The sequence below is a fragment of the Cricetulus griseus genome, assembly GCF_003668045.3.
Source record: "Cricetulus griseus strain 17A/GY chromosome 1 unlocalized genomic scaffold, alternate assembly CriGri-PICRH-1.0 chr1_0, whole genome shotgun sequence".
Taxonomy (NCBI): domain Eukaryota; kingdom Metazoa; phylum Chordata; class Mammalia; order Rodentia; family Cricetidae; genus Cricetulus; species Cricetulus griseus.
In genome coordinates, this window is record NW_023276806.1 from 144,513,508 (window position 1) to 144,533,619 (window position 20,112).

The window sequence follows — 20,112 nt, forward strand, 5'->3', positions numbered from 1 at the left end:
GCTCTCTGCTGAATGTGCCCTGGAGCGGTAGAGATTCACAATCCCTCGTAGCCCAAACCAGAAACAAATCCAATCTAGAATCCTTCCACCAGCCCCCCTCCCAGCCCTAATATCCTCTTAAAGATGGCTTTAGTCATTTTTATCTAGGTCACACTCCGGTGCTTTCACATCTGAATTCCTAGGTTATATTAAAATGTAGCAGATGGGGGGGGGGGATGAGTGGGGCTTTGACCTTGTAAAACAATGATTTAGAAAGGCACTAGCTCAATGCCAAAGAGGGCAAGACGGGATCACATAACAAAAAGCTTTCCCAAGAAGCCAGGTTTTGTCCTTGTTCCTTCGGGTGTCCCCGAGGCACAGGTAGAGATTAGAGAGGCAAACGCCCGAGGCCCCCCGAGCTTCCCTGGGAGGGGTCCCGGCCCTGCACTGCCCAGCTCTGGGACCAGGTCCTTCCTCTAGCCGCCTTTCCCGGGTGACCCGAGCGGACCAGCATCGGTCTGCGACCGGGACCCGCCCCCGGATCGCGACGCCCACGCCCAGCGCTGTCCGTTGTCCCGGCGCAGTGCAGCAGAGCTCTCACACTCCCGCCCCGGCCCGGACCGCGCACGCGCGTCGGGACCCGCGCCCGCCGCGGAGGGAGGGGCTGAGGGGGCGTCCCGGGGGCTTTGGGCGAGGGGGAGGAGGAGGAAAAGGAGGAGGAGGCGGCGGCCGCGTCGCCCTCGTCGGGGCTCGCGCTCGCCCTCCGCCTTTGCCGAGCCCCGCGAGGCTGAAACGCTTTCTCCCGGCATGCAGCGGGAGGAGGGATTTAACACCAAGATGGCGGACGGCCCGGATGAGTACGATACCGAAACGGGCTGCGTGCCCCTTCTTCACCCCGAGGTGAGGGGCCGCGACGAGCGCCTGGTCCCGGGCCCTGGGTCCCGCCGTCCTCGCTCCCTCAGGCTGGCCAAGGGCGGAGGCCGAAGGCGTCCGCGAGGGGGTCCGCGCGGAACCCGGGGAGGGAGGCTGGAGGAGGGAGTCCAGGCCCGAGCGCGGTGGCGAGCGGATAACGGGGGAGGAGATAGCGGGGCGGGCCCGGCCGGGGCGGGCTCTGGGACGCCGTCCCTGGCGGTGCCTGGAGGACAGAGGTGGAGATGTGGATGGGTCTGCTAGGTCGCCGCGCTGCCGGCGGGTGCAGAGGCGACGGGGGGGCCTGCTGACACTTTGGAACCTGCGCTGAAGCCCCTGGTCTCGCTCCAAGCCTTCCCAGGGCGAGCAGCGAGCGGATGTGCTTTGCATTGCTCTCCTCGTTCGTGGTGGGTGGGTGGGTGACACTGCCTTCCCCATCACTTCACTCCTGGTGGGGTCAATTGTAGTTTCTTGGGCAAAGTGATGTCCTTCCAGGATAAGTCAGAGCAACCAACTCGCCGCTCAGGACGTCGGGTTCGGTGGTTTTGAGTGTTTGCCCTTAAGCCATTAAAATTAAAACAAAAACAAAGAGCGGTCAGAATTTTCGGGATAACCCCCCCCCCCCGGTCCACACACACTGGTCACACACACACACACACACACACACACACAGGTACGTTAGCTTGTCAGAGTACAGCTGTTTCAGGACCCGGGTCTGTGTCGGGGAGGATGGATAGACAGTGCAACACGTTTCCCATCGTTTCTTTTGTATCTTCTTATCCAAGCGAATATCGGCCACGTTCTGTAGCTGTTTACCTCCCCGTTTGTGGCCGATTTGTGTTTAGCAAAGACCTCGAAGCAAATGTGTATTCATTCGGTTTTAACGGTGCACGGTGAGATGCGGGGAAGGGAGGAAAGAGGAGCGCTTCTCCCTGTAGAATTCAGGTCGTGTCTTGAGGTTGAATATTGTGCACAGATCTGTGGTGTTCACTGCCGGGCCAACAAAGGTGGTTACTTGGCTTGAAATTGATTTTCTTTCTGGATTTTTGTATCTTGAGAAAACTGTGAATAACAAGGACCACTTTCTCATATGTTCACTCTCCGTCATCAGTCATCATCTCATTCATAACTTCATTACACCCAAAACTAGACAGCTTCTTAGAAATACGTGCCCGGAGAAGTCTCATTAAAAAAAAGTTACTTTGGGCTTCTGACAGAACTATGCAGTAAGAATAAATTTTTTTTTTTAAATGAAGTGGTAGGGGCTGGAGAGATGGCTCAGTGGTTGAGAGCACTGGCTGCTCTTCCAGAGGTCCTGCATTCAATTCCCAGAAACCACATGGTTGCTCACACCTGTCTTAACTCCGGTTCTGGGGGATCTGACACCCCTCACACAGACATACATGCAGGCAAAACACCAGTGCACATGAAGTAAAATAAACAAATCATTAAAAAATGGAAGTGGTAACAATCTTAGAATTGGCATTAGAGACATTTCGTTTGGTTTACACTTAAGCCCTAAAAATATGTCCAGAAAGTTTTGAGACATTTTGCAATTGTGGTTAAGGAATATTTCTATTCATCTGTTCCTGTGTGTATGTTTCAAGCACTTAAAGTGCCCTAAGTATTTTAGGACAGTTGGTGAAGGTGGAGGGAGGGTGATTAGGAATTCAGAACTAGCCCAAACAGTATAAGGAGTTGGAGGCCAGCTTGGGCTAAATGATACCCTGTCTCCAAAAACCAGACCAAACTGTAAACAAAACAAAAAGGTGTTGCTTTGTAAAAGTGTGTTGTTTGTTACTCTAAACATAATTTTGCAGGGTGTGGTAGTGCACGCCCAGTATTTGGGAGGCAGAGTCAGGAATATCTCTGAGTAAGATATGGTCTACATAGCAAGTTCCAGGCTATCCAGGATTACATAGTGAGACTATCTCAGAAACTTTTTGGTTTTTCGAGGCAGGATTTGTCTGTGTAACAGTCTTGACTGCCCTTGCTTTGTAGACCAGGCTGGTCTTGAATTCACCGAGATCTGCCTGCCTCCCCATGTACTGGGGTTACAGGCATGCACCACCACAGCCTGGCAAACTTTTTTTTTTTTTTAACTTGCTAATAAGTTTAGAGATTGCTTGATATGATAGAGAGCTTGAAGTTTAGGTGTCATCAGTCTATTATTTAATAGATGGTATATTACTAGAAAGTCAACTTCCCTCTTGTTCAGAGTTGAAATTGGTATGATATATGTTCCTTTTACCCTGTAAGCACAAGGTCTAGTAGTTTAAATTCTCGAACTCTGGGGACTGACTGAAGTCGTCATTTTTTTCTGTGGTTAGTTTCTTGCACCTGCTGTGGACTTGGTATTACTCTGCTCCTTAGAGTGTGTTAGGGGCAGAACAGGGGTCTGTTACTTCTCTGAGTGTGTGAAATTGGGATGATGATGAAGATGATAACTACACTTTACTAATGGCTCGTTAAGGAGGTTACATGAGATAATGGAGAACACAGGCTTTGGGGCCAGAGTGATTGGGATTACAATTCTGCTGCTTCTGTTTTATCTTTTCCTTCTCCTCTTTCTCCTTCTCTCCCTCTTTCAGACAACCCTGATTCTATCTATCTAGGATTTGTCTGTTTATCGAAAGTGGGTGGGGTTAGCCTAGCCTCCATCCTAGTAAAGGATGACCTTGGAGTCTGATCCTCACACTTCAACAAAGTGCTGGGGATTGATCTCATGCTTTGTGTATACTAGGCAAACGCTCTACCAATGGAGCCTCATTCCCAGTCCTGGATTCCAATTTGGAATCCTCAACAATGGAATGATAGGAAGGCAAACTTCTTTAAGCTTCTGTTTGTTCATTAGAAAACACTGATGGTGCCAGGATTTGTTTAGCTTTAAGAGGATACACATCAGAATATGAGTGAACACACTGTAGGCACTCTGTTAAGGTCATCTTTCCACTCTCACTACCAAAAGAACTACTTTTTGAGTAATTTAGAAATTTATGTGAGTTTGATTTGTTGGCTTTGCATTTTGTAGGGATGTTTCATTTTACTTTTTTCTTTAGCATTAATGCTGTCACAAAAATAGTTTCTAGGTATTTGTTAAATAGATGAATTATTTGTAGGATAGAGAGCTTAGCTGTTGCCAAACCTGGTAGAACACACCGAGAATACAAATACTTGAGGAACTGAAACAGGAAGGCTGTGAGCTCCCTGCTAGCCAGGGCTACAGCACGATAGCCCCATCCACTTTAGATAAATAGACAGATCCTAGATAGATAGAATCAGCTATTGCTAAGTCACCAATTTGTATGGAAACTGCCCACTGCTAAAACCTTTTTTTACACAAGTCTGGACAGTGAAATATTTCTAGAGGTATCTTTGGTAAGAAAACCTTTTTAAATGAAATACCATTTGTTTAGTGAGTCATGTAAACACTTGTATCAGGTTTGAACCAGGTGTGGCACTGAATTTAGAATTTTGTGTGTGTTTAAGATCAAAAGGCACTATAGGATACTTATTAATGTGGGTTTGCTGTTCACTGTCATCATAGTGAAATTTTATTTTCCTCATTTGTGAAGTTGGGGTGCTATTACCTACCTTGTCAATTTGTGAGCATAGTATTAGACAAGCTACTTTTTGAAAAGCAGCCATCACACATTTGGACTCACAGACAAACCTTCTGAAGGCCATGGCATATCACATAGCGAATACTGAAAGGGAAGTTGATACTACCTTTGCTCTGTTGCAATAGGTGATAATTCATTTTATCACAGAGGAAGAATTAGAGGCTATTTGGAACTAGATAAACTGACCATCAGAGATTAGGGCTAGTCCTAGGTCTGTAACTGAGTTAGTAGATGCTTAAATGCTCTTAGTTTCTTTGCTTTTGAGATAAAGAGACTAGACTAGATGATCCCCCAAATCTCTTTGAACTCTGATGTTTTTATTGAAGTTGTGATTTTTTTTTCAGGGTAATCAACTTGAACGTCTGTTTTACACACAACACTATTTTAGGTCATATGCGTTAAAGTGAAAAGGGTAATGTGTTTTCCAGAAAATAATAATCTAGTTGGGAGCATAAATGTCTATGAACCACTCTATTGAGTCCAAGTCAGTGCTGAATAGAGTATAAAGCCTGCCAGCAGGGTCAGGTTCCCATCACTTAGAATAACCCCTTAGAAGACTGTAGAAGAGGGACAAAGAGCATATGCTGATCTACAGGCCAGCAGGCTCTTGTTTCCTAGTGGTGGAGTCTCAGCAGATCAGCTCAGCACTTGAATGAACCATTACAAAACTCCCTTCTGCAGCGTATCCTAGCAGCTCTGTGCTTCAGAGATCTGACAGCATTGGGCTGGGATGCCTAGATTATCTGGGCTTTCACTTACTGCTTTCTTCCTTTTTTCCCTCATTTTCAAAACCTGATACTGCATCTTCCCACAACCCCCAGAACAGGTGTGTTTTCAGTGATGACACTTTATTTTACATTTGTTTTTATCCATTTTCTTTTCTCATGCTTTGTTTTGGTGGAATATTGAAGTAAAGTACTTGCTGTCTTCACAGGGTTTCTTCATAAAGTCTCAGTTTTCAGACTCTAGTAGTGATGACTTTGCCTTTTTCCCTTTGTACTTTTCATCCTGTTAAGTATTGGTCTACAAAGTGAGTTCTAGGACAGTCAGAGTTATGCAAAGAAACCCTGTCTCAAAAAAACAAAAAAGATTTATTTTTATTATTTACTTATGTGCATGTGTTTGTGTGAATGTATGTGCATGCTTATGGAGGCCAGATTTGGGCAGCAGAGCCCTCTTAAGCTGGGCAGTTGTGAGCTATCCCATGTGTGTGCTGGGAACTGAACTTTGCAAGGCCAGCAAGTGCTCTCAACTGAGCTATCTTTCCAACCTCCTTCTCTTTTTTAATTGAAGCAAAAATGCTCTAAATCATATCATAATTTAGATTTAAAGTCATAATAACTACTGAGTCCCTGTAGAAAATGAAAACAAGATTAACCATTTACCTTACGGAGTATAATAAATCCAAAGTTGAAAAATATTAGAGCCAAAATTCTTACTTGGTTTGAGAAAAGTAAAATGCCGTTTTTCTGTTCTGTATTTCCTCCCCCAATCTTTATTTCATTCTTTTTTTAAGGTAGGGTCTGATGTAGTTCAGGCTGGCCTCGAATTCACTGCATAGTTCAAGATGACCTTTGTTATTCTTTTGCTTAAATTAGAAATAAAAGAAGACGCGCAAGAAGAGACATGAGACTATTAGACATATTAACCAGTTTATTATAGGCCCGGCAGAGTTAGAGAGACTAAGAGAAGAGGAACAGGGTTAATGGCTGACCACCATGGCCGGTCGCCATAGAGAGGCAGAGAGAAGAGACAGATGGGCAGAGAGAGCGTATGTGGGAGAAGAGAAGAGAGAAGAGCGTAAGTGGGCAGGAGTCTGTCTTTTAAAGGGGTCCTCTACACCTGTGTGCAGACTTAGTTCCCATGGAACCCTGGGTTGACCAGGGTACTGCCTGGGTGGATTCCGCCAGGTAACAGAGTCAGGCCAGCATAATGCCTGAACTTCAGCCTTGAGTTCCAGATTCTTTTGCCTCCACCTGAAGTACTGGGATTACAGGTGTGGGCCCAGGTGATGGTTTGTTTTAATTGTTGACTTGACACAATGTGGAATCAATCCCCTGGAAAGAGAGTCTCACTGGGAACTGTCTAGATTAGGTTGGTTTTGGAGCATTGTCTGGATGACTACATTAACTGATGGGACCCAGCCTCAAAGTGGGTGGCGCCACACCCCCTTCTCCCTGGAGGGGAGGTGGTTAGGGTCCTGTACTGCATAAAGTAAGTGGAGCACTGGGCATGCATGCATTCTCTCTCTGCTCTTTACGGGATGTGATGAGTTACTTCAAGTTCCTGATTCCTGGACTTCCTATTGTGACTGACTTCCTGTGCCTGGAATCATGAACTACAGTAAACCGTTTTATCCCCCAAGGTTTTTTTGTTTGGTTGGTTTTTTTGGGTCAAGGCATTTTATCATGGCAACAGAAATGAAACTAGGACATTCGAATTCTCATCTTAAATTATTTCATTAGATAATTTGTGAGAATTATCTTAAAAGTATTGAGTGGACTATGAAGTGTGTAAATAGAAATATGTGTGAGCAATGAATGAAGAACTTGTATTCAGATCTCAATTTGAGCAATAACAGAACTTGTGTTGAAATCTCAGTTCTGTTACTTACTAGATGACTGACTTGGACAAGTTTGGAACTCTTGTGTGCCAGCTGTCTAAGCTAACACCATATAATACTGTGAGGTTATTGTAATGAGTAAATGAGCTGATAAACCTTTGCATAAGCAAAGTTCTGTGTTTAGCCATTGACAAACACAGTAGATTTTAGCTATTAATGTAATTGTCCTAGTTATGGTTTCTATTGCTGTGAAGAGACACCATGACTACCGCAATTTTTATAAAGTAAAACATTTAATTGTGGTTCACTTACAGTTTCAGAGGTTCAGACCATTCTCATCATGGTGGGGAGCGTGGCATGTAGGCAGATGTGGTACTGGAAGTCAAGTGAGACACTGGGTAGTATCCTGAGTATAGGAATCCTCAAAGCCTGCCTTCACAGTGACACACTTCCTCCAATAAGGCCATACCCACTCCAACAAAACCTCACCTGCTAATAGTGCTACTTCCTATGAGGTTATGGGGGCCAAATACATTCAAACTACCACAGTAATAATAGATAATACCTCAAATACCTTAAATTGAGCAATAATGGTGCATATATTATGTACATAACCTAACATGTTTTAAATATATGTTACATGATGCGTGATTTATTTATTTGAGAGGCCCACCACCCAGCTCCCATGGAGGCTTATTCTTACTTATGAATGCCTGGCCTTAGCTTGACTTGTTTCTTGTTGGCTTTTTTTAACTTAAATTATCCCATCTACCTTTTGTCTCTCAGCTTTTATCTTTCTTCTGTTTATCTTACTTTCCTTCTTACTCTGTGGCTGGATGGGTGGCTGGTCCCTGACATCCTCCTCTTCCTCTTCTATTTATATTTTCTGCCTGCCAGCCAGGCCTATCCTTGCTCCTGCCTTCATATTGGCCGTTTCAGCTCTTTATTTAGGTGTTTTAGACAGGCAAAGAATCACAGCTTCACAGAGTTAAAGAAATGCAGCATAAACAAAAGTCACACATCTTAAAATAATATTCCCCAAAGTATGTATATGTTAGGTTAGAGATAAGAAAGACTGAAGTACTAAAGTAAGTAATACTGGTTGTTTCAAGGATAAGCAGAGGGCTTGTATATACTGTTTCATAGCTCATACCTGCACTCAGTCCTTCCTCATAGCCTAATGTTTAGTTTGTTCTCATTTCTACATGTTGTACTGTACCCACACGCACATTTGTTTACAGATACACATATGTTGTCTATTGTCTAGATCCTGCATATGGGAGAGAATATACATTTTCCCCTGAGGCTGTGAACTCATTTAATATTATATAATCTAAGTGCTATACTTTACCATTTTCAAACTGAAATTGAGATTTGTGTTTTGCAGTGAGTGGTGCCTTTTGCTTTGGCCATGTAGTGGTAAGTGGCTAGTTGTCACCCTCGTACACGGGCTATCTTTGATTGTTCTGACAGTGTAAATGTACATCTGCTGCCCCTCATTTTATACAGCAATTCACTGAAAGGATATTTGAGAATGGATGATTCTTGGCTATGTTCAAACTATATCTAGGTTGTATATCAAGAAAATTGTAGCACTGGAACATGTGGAATGTAGCTTGGAAGGAGAGCCCAGGGATAATAGGTCTTTAGAAAATGCTTTATTCTGTTGTTTTTTGGTGGCTTATAAGTGGTAAAACAGTGACAGACAGGAGACCAACTCTGACCATGAAGATTTAGTAGTACAGTAACTAATTAACTCTTGCTCTAATGCTATAAAAAGATCTTTTAATTACTATAAATAATCCTCCAATTCTTATGTAAAAATTCTAAATGGTAAAAGCATGTTGTAATTAGTTCCATTGGCTGTTTTGTCTTTGTGACACCGTATAGTAATGGTGTTCTTTACAGTGAAACTGTCAGTATCTGTTCCAAAGGAAACTCCACTATCCGAATTCTGGAGGGCAGAAAAAGCCAGAGTTCCTCAGGAACTGGTGAAGCCGGTTCCCCCTAACAAAGGAGGCAGTTCCCTTATCACTGGCAGAAGGGACAAATGGCTATCTGCATTGCCTGTTAGCATCCAAAGCACACTCTGGTCTCCAGGCTTCCTCCATATTACGAATAGCTCTTCTTACCTCCTCCCTCGACATATTTAACTTCTCCTGCTCAGGAGTGCCATCTTACCCCATGCCCAGGCTACTCACTTCTCCTTATAGCCTGGCTTTTGGGTCTGGTCTCCCCTCTCTGGCTGGCCATGTTCAGTCTGTTACTTTCTCTTTCTGTTCTGAACTCTTCCAGATGCCTCTGGCTGCCCTTTCACTCACATTAAAACAAAAACTTCCCCCTAGGCCATACCTTAGCAGTCATGTCCTCATTTTAAAGTCTCCAAATAAAGTTTAGAACAGTACCTAGGAAGTTAAATTAGCTGTTAGTATTTATCCTTTAAATGTTGTTTTTTAGATTTGTGTGTGTGTGTTGCCATGGGGGTTGTGCATGAATGCAAGAGTGTCAGAATCCTGAGCTGGAGCTACAGGACTTGTGTGTCTCCTCAGGGAGACTCACAAGGAGCAGCAGCAGCAGCGGCAGCGGCTCCGTGTAAGAGCTGTGCTCCTCTGCTGCTGAGCCAACTCTAACCTGTGACATTAGTTTTCCTATGCACTTCAAGATGAGTTGATGTGGATGAGACTCTTGCTTTTAAGTTTTGTTTTTACTTTGAGATTTTGATTGTCCATGTACCTTCCCTGAAGTTGTAAATGGGGTTTCTCTGTGTAGTTTTGGAGCCTATCCTGGCACTCGATCTGGAGACCAGGCTGGCCTCGAACTCACAGAGATCTGCCTGCCTTAGCCTCCCGAGTGCTGGGATTAAAGGCGTGCGTCACCAATGCCTGGCCCCATTTTTCAGTGTTTTGTAGGTCTAATTATGAATAAATTGTAAACATTGAATTCTTTTAAACATTTGAATATGATAGTATAGATAAGCAGGATCTTTTTTAAAACAGGTTTTTTAAATATTTTATTTATTTATTATGTATACCACATTCTGCTTCCATGTATATCTGCACATTAGAAGAGAGTACCAGATATCATAATGGATGGTTGTGAGCCACCATGTGGTTCCTGGGAATTGAACTCAGGACCTCTGGAAGAGCAGTCGGAGCTCTTAACCTCTGAGCCATCTCTCCAGCCCCCAGGAGAAAATTAACTTGTTTATTTAGAAAATTAACTAACTTGATTTCAAAGATTCCCATCATTGAACTTTTGTTGTGTGTATGTGAGATAAAGTCTTGTTTAGTTTAGGCTGGCCTTGAGTTTGTGATGTAATTGAGGATGACCCTGACCTTTTGATCCTTTTGCTATAAATGCTGAGATTACAGGTGCTCCACCACCCAGGATTTACTGGGGATTGAACCCAGGTCTTCATATGTATTAGGCAAGCACTCTCCCAGTTGAGCTACATCTCCAGCCTCTCTCTCTGTGTGTGTGTGTGTGTGTGTGTGTGTGTGTGTGTGTGTGTGTGTGTGTAATTGAATGCAGTCCAAAAAAAGGAGCATAATTCTGGGGGAAAAAATGGAACACACTAGAGCCTAGCATTATATAGCAAGCTGACTAAATATAAACTTAAGATTTCTGAATGATCTATCAACCTAGCATGTGATTTGTTCTGTTTTATTGGATAGCAAATGGGTTTTCAAGATAGGAAAAATTTTAAGCCACAATATTTTTTAAACATTAAGAATTAATGACATAATTATTGTCAAAAATGTAACAGGTATAGAAGGGTGTATAGTAGAAGAGGGGTCCTAGAGCTTGCTGGCCAGCCAGTCCACCCAGATGTTGAGCTCCCGGTTCAGAGAGAGGCTGTTTCAGAAAATAATGTGGAGGAAAAGGCTGGAGCCATGACTCGGTCCCTGCTCTTCCAGAAGACCAGAATTCAGTTTCTAGCACCTACACTGGGTGGCTTACAACTCCATGTAACTCCAGTTCCAGGGAGTTTGGCGCCTCTTTTGGCCTCTGAGGATGCCATACATAAAAATAATAAATCAAAAAAAAAAAAAAAAAGATTGAGAGCAGTTGAGACAGACAACCCATGTTGTTAACTGTTAGCCTTCAAACTCATATACACAAATGTGTTACATGAATGGAATAATTTAGTGTGTAGCCATAGAGGACTTATTTTTTTATTTTTCCCACTCGATATAATTCTTGGAGATTTTTCAGGTATTTGTGGCAATTCATCCCCTTTTGTTACTGATTGTTATTCCATAGTTTGAATGTACCATTTTATACATACATTGTAGTATGTATGAGAGGTTAAAAGGGTGAATTGAAAGTAGGGAAAGAGGAGACACTTTTGATGAATATGGTAGTGTTGACCTCTTGCTGGGGAAAGGCAAGGTTGTGGATTTGCTAGTTAAAAATTCTAAAATGACTGAATGTCTGTGGATGTGTGTGTGTGTGTGTGTGTGTGTGTGTGTGTGTGTGTGTGTGTGTGTGTGTACACGCACGCGCGCGCACGCTCCGTGCATGTGTTGCATCACGTGTGGGTTACATGTGTCACGGTGCATGTGTCACAGCACGTGTGCTTAGAGGACAACTAAGTAGAGTTGAGTCTCCCTACCCTTATGTAAGTTCCAGGGATTGAATTGCAGTTCCCAGGCTAACCCAGCAAGCACCTTTATCTGTCAAGCCATCTGCTGGCCTCCATTCCTGAGTATTTTAAAGCAAACACACATGGATGAGGAGCTTATTTACATAGGTACTGATAACTGACCATTGGATTTTATTACAGCAACACCTGTGGGTTTGTTTGATTTGGGTTTAGGGAATAAGGAACAAACTTGCTTTATTGCCATCACTCAAGTAGGGAAAGTTTTAACTAGGCCAAAGATGACAAGGTATGACTTGGTTTCAGATATTTTATGTCAAGCCTAAAAATAGATTTTTGAAGCAGCAATTCTATTAAATTATGACCTTTTTCTTTTCTTCCCCCCACCATGTGGTTTTTATGTGGGTATGCATGTGCAGCAGATGTGCTTGTGTGTGTGTGTGTGTGTGTGTGTGTGTGTTTTACTGGTTGTCTTTCTTGATTGCTTTCCACCTTATATGTTAAAGTAGTCTCTTGCTGAACCTGGAGCTCAACATTCAGCTAGCTTTAGCTTAGTTAGCTAGCTTGCTGGAGAACCTGCCTGCTTTCCCAAGGGCTGGGGATTAAAGCCAGGTTACCATATCTATATGGCTCTAAGTAAGCAATCACTTTATCTACTGAGCCATTTCTCAGCCTACCCCCCACTTCTTTCCCTCACTGCCTCCCTCCCCCCTCTCTCCTTCCCTCTTTCTTTCTGTCTGTCTGTCTTTCTTTCTTTCTTTCTTTCTTTCTTTCTTTCTTTCTTTCTTTCTTTCTTTCTGTCTTAGTTAGGATTTCTATTGCTGCGAAGAGACACCATGACCATGAAAGCTCTTATATAGGAAAACGTTGAGTTGGGGTAGCTTACAGTTCAGAGGTTTAGTCCATTGTCATCATGGCAGGATATGGGGGCATGCAGGCAGACATGGTGCTAGAAAAGGAACTGAGAGTTCTACATCTTGATCTGCAGGCAGCAGGAAGTGAACTGTGCCATTGGCATAGCTTGAGTATAGGAGACCTCAGAGTCCACCCCTACAGTGACACACTTCCTCCAATAAAACCAAACTGACCCCAGCAAAGCCACACCTCCTAATAGTGCCACTCCCTGTTGGGGCCATTTTCTTTTAAACCACCACAGACTTCATCTTCCTGTGTAGCTAGCCTATGGTGGCCAGGAACTTGTGATGTCTCCTCCCTCATCATCCTGAGTGCTGGGTATGGGACTGGTATGGGCAACCACACCCTTAGACATTTAGCTCATCCTAATATTTAAGATGATAAAGCCATAACCTGTTAGCCATTTCCTGAGTGTGGGAAGTGGCTAATAGTCAATGCCTTATAATATTCAATGATGATTTATTAAATGGTGGTATTAAATATCCCTTCTTGCCGGGCGTTGGTGGTGCACGCCTTTAATCCCAGCACTCGGGAGGCAGGCGGTTCTCTGTGAGTTCGAGGCCAGCCTGGTCTCCAGATCGAGTGCCAGGATAGGCTCCAAAGCTACACAGAGAAATCCTGTCTCGAAAAACATATATATATATATATATATATATATATATATATATATATATATATTCTCATGTATATTTTCATTCCTATATCCTTAGTGAAGTGTCTTTTGTCTGTCTTCACTGGGGCTGCTGCCATAAGATAACAGACAAAAAGGCTAAAACACAGAGCCTTTCCTCCCCAGTTTTAGAGGCTAGAAAACAAAGAGCTATATTAAACTGTTGACAGGTGTGCTTTGTCCTGATGTCTTTAACTTTTAGCTATCTGCCCCTGAACAAGGATGCCAGTTTGGAGGTCTGGGCAATCTATGGGGTCAGTATTTATCCCTAGCATACGAATGGACTTTGGGAGCCCACTCCACATAGAGGGATACTCTCTCAGCCTAGACACACAGGGGAGGGTCGGCTCTGCTCCAAATGATAACAGACTTTGTAGATTCCCCCATGGAAGGCCCCACCTTCCCTGGGGAGCAGAAAGGAGTTGGGATAGGAGGCCGCTGGGGGGCAGGGGAGGGAGAGGGAACTGGGATTGACATGTAAAAGAAGTCTGTTTCTAATTTAAAATTGGTCTAATTACAATTATAAAAATAAAAATTAATAATTAAGAGAAAGCCAGTAAGAAGCCCTAGCCTTTCGCCGAACAGGTTACAAATTAAACAAACAAACAAACAAAAAACTTTTAGCTGTCTGTGGTCTCACTGCCTTTTTTAGTCTGTGGTTTTTAACATTCAGTTTTGTAGTAAGCTTTGAATTAATTTTATATAATTTGAGTTATAAATATTGGTTTGATCTTTTTTATCTTAATTTTTGCCTATGGATATCCATTTATTTCAGCAAATTCTTTTCTCCATTGAATTGCTTTTATATTGTTAAAAAAATAGTTGCACATATGTGGGTTTTAATTTCTGGTCTTTTGTTTTCTTTTGTTGTTGTTGTTGTTCTGTCTCTTGGTCTAAAACTAAGCCAACACTCTACAGTGTTGATAACTTTTATTGTGTGATCGTTCTTTTGTGTGTGTATGTGTGTGTTTGTGTGTGTTTGTTCTTTAAAAATGACTTTTAGAAAAGAAGTTATCTTCCTTTATAAATAAACTTTCTATAGGCACAAAGACTCTTGGGGGATTTCGATAGAAATTGTATTATAAACTTGAGGAGAATGGACATCTTTGTAATGGGTAGTCTCATTGATAAATACAATATGAAGATTTTTTATTTCTTGCACTAGTATTTCACATAAAATACTACATATGTCTGGTTACACTGACTTGTGTCCCTCATTCACTCTTGTGCATCTTCAGTGCTTGGCTTTACCTCACTGTTTCTACTAGTGAAAAAAATTCCCAGTCTGAAACGAAACCAAACATTATTATTTTCCTTAGATCTCATTTCTGGTCTGATTCCTAACAAAACTTCCCTAAAGGAGTTGCAGGTATTCTTTGTCTGTAATTCCTTTCCATCCGTCCATGTTAAACCATCTCCTGTCAGTCACATATCCCTTCGTCAGAATTATTTGACCTTAGTGTTGCTGAGTCCCGAGACTACTCTTCCTGCAGCATAATGTTTGCTTCATAAGCTGTCTTCAGTTTGCTGCAGAGAAATAGAAACCAAAATGGCAATTTTTGGTGTTTCTTAGGTCTCCCCAAATGAAGAAGTCTGATAAATCTAAGTATAGTGAAAAGAAAATATTTGCATTGTTAGTGAAGAGTATAAATTGGAACCACTCACTACCTTGGAATACAACTTAATGATGAAGTTCAAGAAACTGAATTGTTTTATCTGCACATGTTTTCCTAATTTGATTAAAAAAAGACAAACTAAGCATCACAGCATCAGAAAGAATAAGCAGCTGTGTCCAGTAGGGCAGTGTTTTTGTGTGGTTTACTGATGTAATGAATGCTATTTACCACTGAGTGAAGGAGTGCCATTTTATATCAGTGCTGATAAATCTCAGAAAGGTAGTGCTTGCATCTGGGTGTGAGAGATAAATGTTCCTGCTACACTTGTGGAGAATAGGGTATTTGGGACAACTTTTTTTTTCTTCTTGGCTTGCTTTTGGAGCACAGTTCTTAGAGCAGGACCTGATAAAGACTCCTGCATTTTAAAGGGAGAGATTGAACTTGCTGGAAGTAGCTGTGATTTACCCCACAACTTTTTATCACCAACAGCCTGTCCAATGTAGAGAGAATTTAGTATAAGCAAAGATTCTTTGAAGAATTTAAAGAGATTCTCTCTCGATTGACCTAATAGCATTCTTGCTAAAATTGGGCTGTGTGACCAAACAAGGACAAGAATCGAGATCAACTGAACATGGGTTCACACCCCCTGTCCCACCAGCACATGGGAACACAAAGCTGAAGGTCCACACCTTTGAAGCCAGGCTGGGCTGTTTTAGTGTTGTCTCAGTGTTATGTCAGTCTTGGAGAGTAGACCTCAGAGCTCAAGATGTCCCAGTAGAGAAAGTCCATACTTGAATATCTCTATAGGTATTCAGTAGTTGAGAGAACTACACACAGTGCCAACTCTGCAGTTTGAACTTTGTCTCTTCTCTAATCCTGTTTATTCTCTGGTAGGTAGGTGCTCCCCAAGTCCCAAGATAGTGGGACCTAATTCCTGGAACCAATAATTATTACCTCTGAAGGAAAGTCATTGCAGAGATGACAAAGGATCTATGATGGGGAGTTGTTCTTGCCTTTAGCAAACAACGACAGTGATTTGGGGTTTCTGATCTAGAAGCCTAAAATAATAAATTTGTGTTGCTTTAAGCCACTAGGTTTATTACAATAGAGATAGCAAACTAACATAATTCCTTGACATAATGCTTAATGATTTGTTTGCATAGTAATGGGAGCTCAGGTAATAGGCTACATAGGAGCCTGAGGGAAATAAGGAGGAAGGGAAAGTGATACTTGTGAATTGAAGGGTTTAAAAGTTTGCCTACACTCACTCAGTACTACTAAGTAGGATGAAGACCATGAGCCTTAGATAGCAAGGTTTGAAAGTGCACAGCTTGCAAATGTATAGGAGAAGGAGAATGGTAGATACAAGTTGAAAAAAGTAAACTGGGACAGGTTCGTGGAGGATTTTGTGTGATTGCTAAAGTGTTCTCATTTACTTGATAAACCCTATCATAAAAATCTGAAGAGATGTAGGAGCAGAGTGAGAAGGTGTTGTAAGGGGTACAGAGAAGGGCCAGTGAGGATTGGTTTAGAGAAAAGCATTCTTGAGCTTTGGAATCAACAGTCAAGGTTGAATGAGTGTTCTAGCTAGGGCATTTAGTAGGTAGAGATAAATGCCTTTTAGAAAACATGAAAGCCGAGGAATGTAGCTCAGTGATAGAGTATTTGCTCAACACAACTGGGACACCACTAGTCCCCTCCCCCACAGGACAGGACTAGCCCTCCACAAGGTAGCCCATCATACTTGTGCATTACTTGGGAGGATTAGTTGTGTATCTAATCCTGTTATTCCTTGCATAAGCCTTGCTGATTGAACTCGGCTGCGTATTGAACTAGATACATAATGACTTTGTTTATTCACAAAGATGTGAGTTCAACATTCTTCTAAGAAATTATTCATATTATGTAGGCTTTTTAACCTTGTTTCTGCACCACTCAGATTACATTTTAATAACTGAGTTTAAGTAACAGTTGCATGTATGTAACTTACATTTTAAAAGGAAAGGCAGCTTATAGTGCTTAAAAGGTATTTCCTCAGAATCTCTCAGAATCATTTTGTATTTGACCCGGTGTTTTGGAACCTATTGGAAATATGCTGAGGTGTTGAGTTTAGGATGCTAATAACTGCTGTTGATCAAGGAGGAGGAAAAGAGACTTCCAAGATAATTTCTGTCCAATGAGGAGCTGCATTAAAATGATGCTGTTCAGAATCTCGAATTGGAAGATAAAACTATTATTTACTTTTAAGTTAAAAGCCAAAACATAACTTTGAACCAAAAAAGAGTAATAAATAATTTATTTTAGATCTAAGCATGGTCTAAAAACATATTTAGATTACCCCCAGGCACCATCTTCTAAAGTCACAACAAACTTCATCAGGTTTTTATAGAGTAGAACAGAGAATCATAACCCTAGACACCTTTTAATATATTTTGGAAGCATCAAGAAAGTGGGTTAAGCAAACGAGGGGTATCTTTTCCCATAGGCCTCAGATGCTGTCTAATGTCATTCTTAGTTTGCAGATTGATGGGAAGAAACTAGAGCTCTATTTGTACAGTCAGAAGGGTTTACTTAATAGTTGAAAGGTGTTAGCTCACATAGAGAATTAAGCTGTAAGGAGCTATTTAGGGAGCTAAGCTAGTCTAAGACAGTTTGTCTCTGGACCTGCAGCATTCCAACTCCACACATCACTGATAAGAATCAGTTAGTCTTGCCAGGCGTTGGTGGCGCACGCCTTTAATCCCAGCACTCAGGAGGCAGAGACAGGTGGATCTCTGTGAGTTCGAGGCCAGTCTGGTCTCCAGAGCCAGTGCCAGGATAGGCTCCAATGCCAGGATAGGCTCCAAAGCTACACAGGAAAACCCTGTCTCGAAAAAAACAAAAATAAATAAATAAATAAATATAAATAAAAATAAAAAAGAATCAGTTAATCTTGTAAAGTGTTTAATGTAGGTGACTTGATCATTTTGCTAATGCTATGGACATGAAAATGAGAAAACAATACCACCTATTTTTAGGAAATAAAATTGTACTTTTGACTATTCAAAGAGATATTATTCTAAGAAAATTATTATATATGGCCACATATAAGAAATTAAATTAGTGAGCTGGGCGGTGGTGGCCTACACCTTTAATCCCAGAACTCAGGAGGCTAAGGCAGGAAGATCTCTGTGAGTTCAAAACCAGCCTGGTCTGCAAAGTGAGTTCCAGGACAGGCTCCAAAGCTACCGAGAAACCCTGTGTTGAAAAAAAGAAAGAAAGAAAGAAAAGAAAAGAAATTAGCAAATACACATTGTGATTACAACCATCTTTAAAATATAATTAAGATTTATAGAGATCTATCTTAATAAGACTTCCCAAAGTAAATAGCTCTCATGATTCTATTAGTTAGGATAAACTAGATTTTGCTGCAGTTCCAACCCTAAAGTGTTAATGGCTTCAATGTTCATGCAACACAAACATTATGGGGTAAGCAGTGGCTACTTTGGGACCCAGAAAGACTATTTTTACTCTTTAAAAGGGTTGCTGGTATCCATGCCACAGAAAGTAAGAGCGTGGCATATATTCTTTGTTCATAGTCAGGTAAAAATAAAAACTGACACGGACTTATTTCAAATAGTCAGGAGTTGTACAATCTTACTATGTGCTGGAGAAGACAAGTGGGAATATTGATAAATAGCATTAATGATTGTAATTGTATTTAAATATAAAAATCAAGACCAGAGAAGCCCAAGGAAAAGATTAATGTATGTGATTATTAATCATATAATGTCAGAAATAATTCTAGAAATGGGACAGACATCTTTAAGTAAAAAAAATGGGTAATATCTAATCTTGCATAGACAAGTCTAATTCAAACATGTTAAATGAGTCTCAGGACTGCAGTAGAATAAAGTCCTCATACTTCAAAATATGTTAATACTTACTTTTTCCTTCCTTCCTTCCTTCCTTCCTTCCTTCCTTCCTTCCTTCCTTCCTTCTCTCTCTCTCTCCTCCCTTCTTCTGCCTCCCCTCCCCTCCCCTCCTCTCCCCTTTTCTCTTCTTTCTTTTTTGAGACAGTCTCTCTGCATAGTCCTAGCTGTCCTGGAACTGACTATGTAGACCAGACTGGCCTCAAACTCACAGAGATCCACCTGCTTCTTCCTCTCAGTGCTGGAGTTGAAAGCATGTGCTACCATAGCCGTCATAAGTGTTATTTTAAATAGGGAACAATTTAAAAATAATGTTCAGTGCCATGGGAAAATAGTTAATGATGCATTGTTGATAGGGTTATATTGTCCTTTCATAACTTCTTCAAGAAATGAAATGTTAAATGAGCTAGAGTTTTTTTGTTAGCTTTTTTTGTTTTGCTTTTCTGAGACAGGGTCTCTCTAGTGTGACTTCGGCTGTCCTGGAACTTGTTATATAGACCAGACTGGCCCATGGTCAGTCACAGAGATCTACCTACCTTTGCCCCACCTAGTGTTAGATTAAAGTGTTTTCAATTGAGCAAAGAAAAAATAAATTCCATTCATTCTTTTATTTCCATAAAGGGCACCAGTATAGATGCATATGGTGGCACATTTCTTTGATGCCAGTACTTGGGAGGTTGAGGCAGGAGGATTGTGAGTTTGAGGTCAGTCTGGGTTACCCTGTCTTTAAAAGAGGGTACTGGTATCATGATAGGCTTTACTCTGTTGTAGAGGACTTGATGATATGTGCTCCTACCCTGTCATATTTTAAAGTCTAGCTGTGAGGAGAATTGGGGGTGGGTATGTGGAAAAGGAGTTCAAGACAGAGCATCGGAGTTTAGCAGGGCTATCCTTAAAGTTCAGCCATCAGGAAGGTGGAGCTGCATTGCATTGCAGTGTGTCAGTGTATGGAGGGCCTAAAAGTTATAGTGAAAATACTATGTGGTAATGTTTCAGCTCTAGTATAATTTTAAGGGGCTACAAGTTTCTGTGGTCTGTTGTTGACTGAAGTGTTATGGGATGCTCGACTGTATTCAGGCAGCTTTCTGTTAGAGCAGTTTATTTATCTACACAGGGTTAGGAAAGGCCAGTATCTGAGAATAGAAGGATTTGTTTGTTTTGAGATAGGGTTTCACTATGTAGCTGTAACTATCTTGGAACTAGCTCTGGAGACCAGAGTGGCCTTGAACTTACAGAGGCCTGCCTCTGCCTCCCCAGTGCAGGGATTAAAGGTGTGTGCCACCATGCTTAGAAGAGGAATGTTCTTAGATGTTATAGTCCTCT

General features: G+C 41.8%; 1 protein-coding gene across 2 annotated transcripts in view; it reads left to right on the top strand.

Annotated features, from left to right (window-relative positions):
- The first annotated feature begins 679 nt into the window (after positions 1-679).
- The window catches only part of Zdhhc17 (zinc finger DHHC-type palmitoyltransferase 17), a 54,725-nt gene continuing 35,292 nt past the window's right edge, over positions 680-20,112 (top strand). The window contains exon 1 of one of the 2 annotated variants that reach the window (XM_027392439.2): positions 680-879. In XM_027392439.2, coding sequence (XP_027248240.1) covers positions 787-879 — 93 coding nt within the window. In that variant the 5' untranslated portion in view covers positions 680-786. The remainder of the gene's footprint in view (positions 880-20,112) is intronic. The other variant, XM_027392440.2, reaches the window with a different exon arrangement.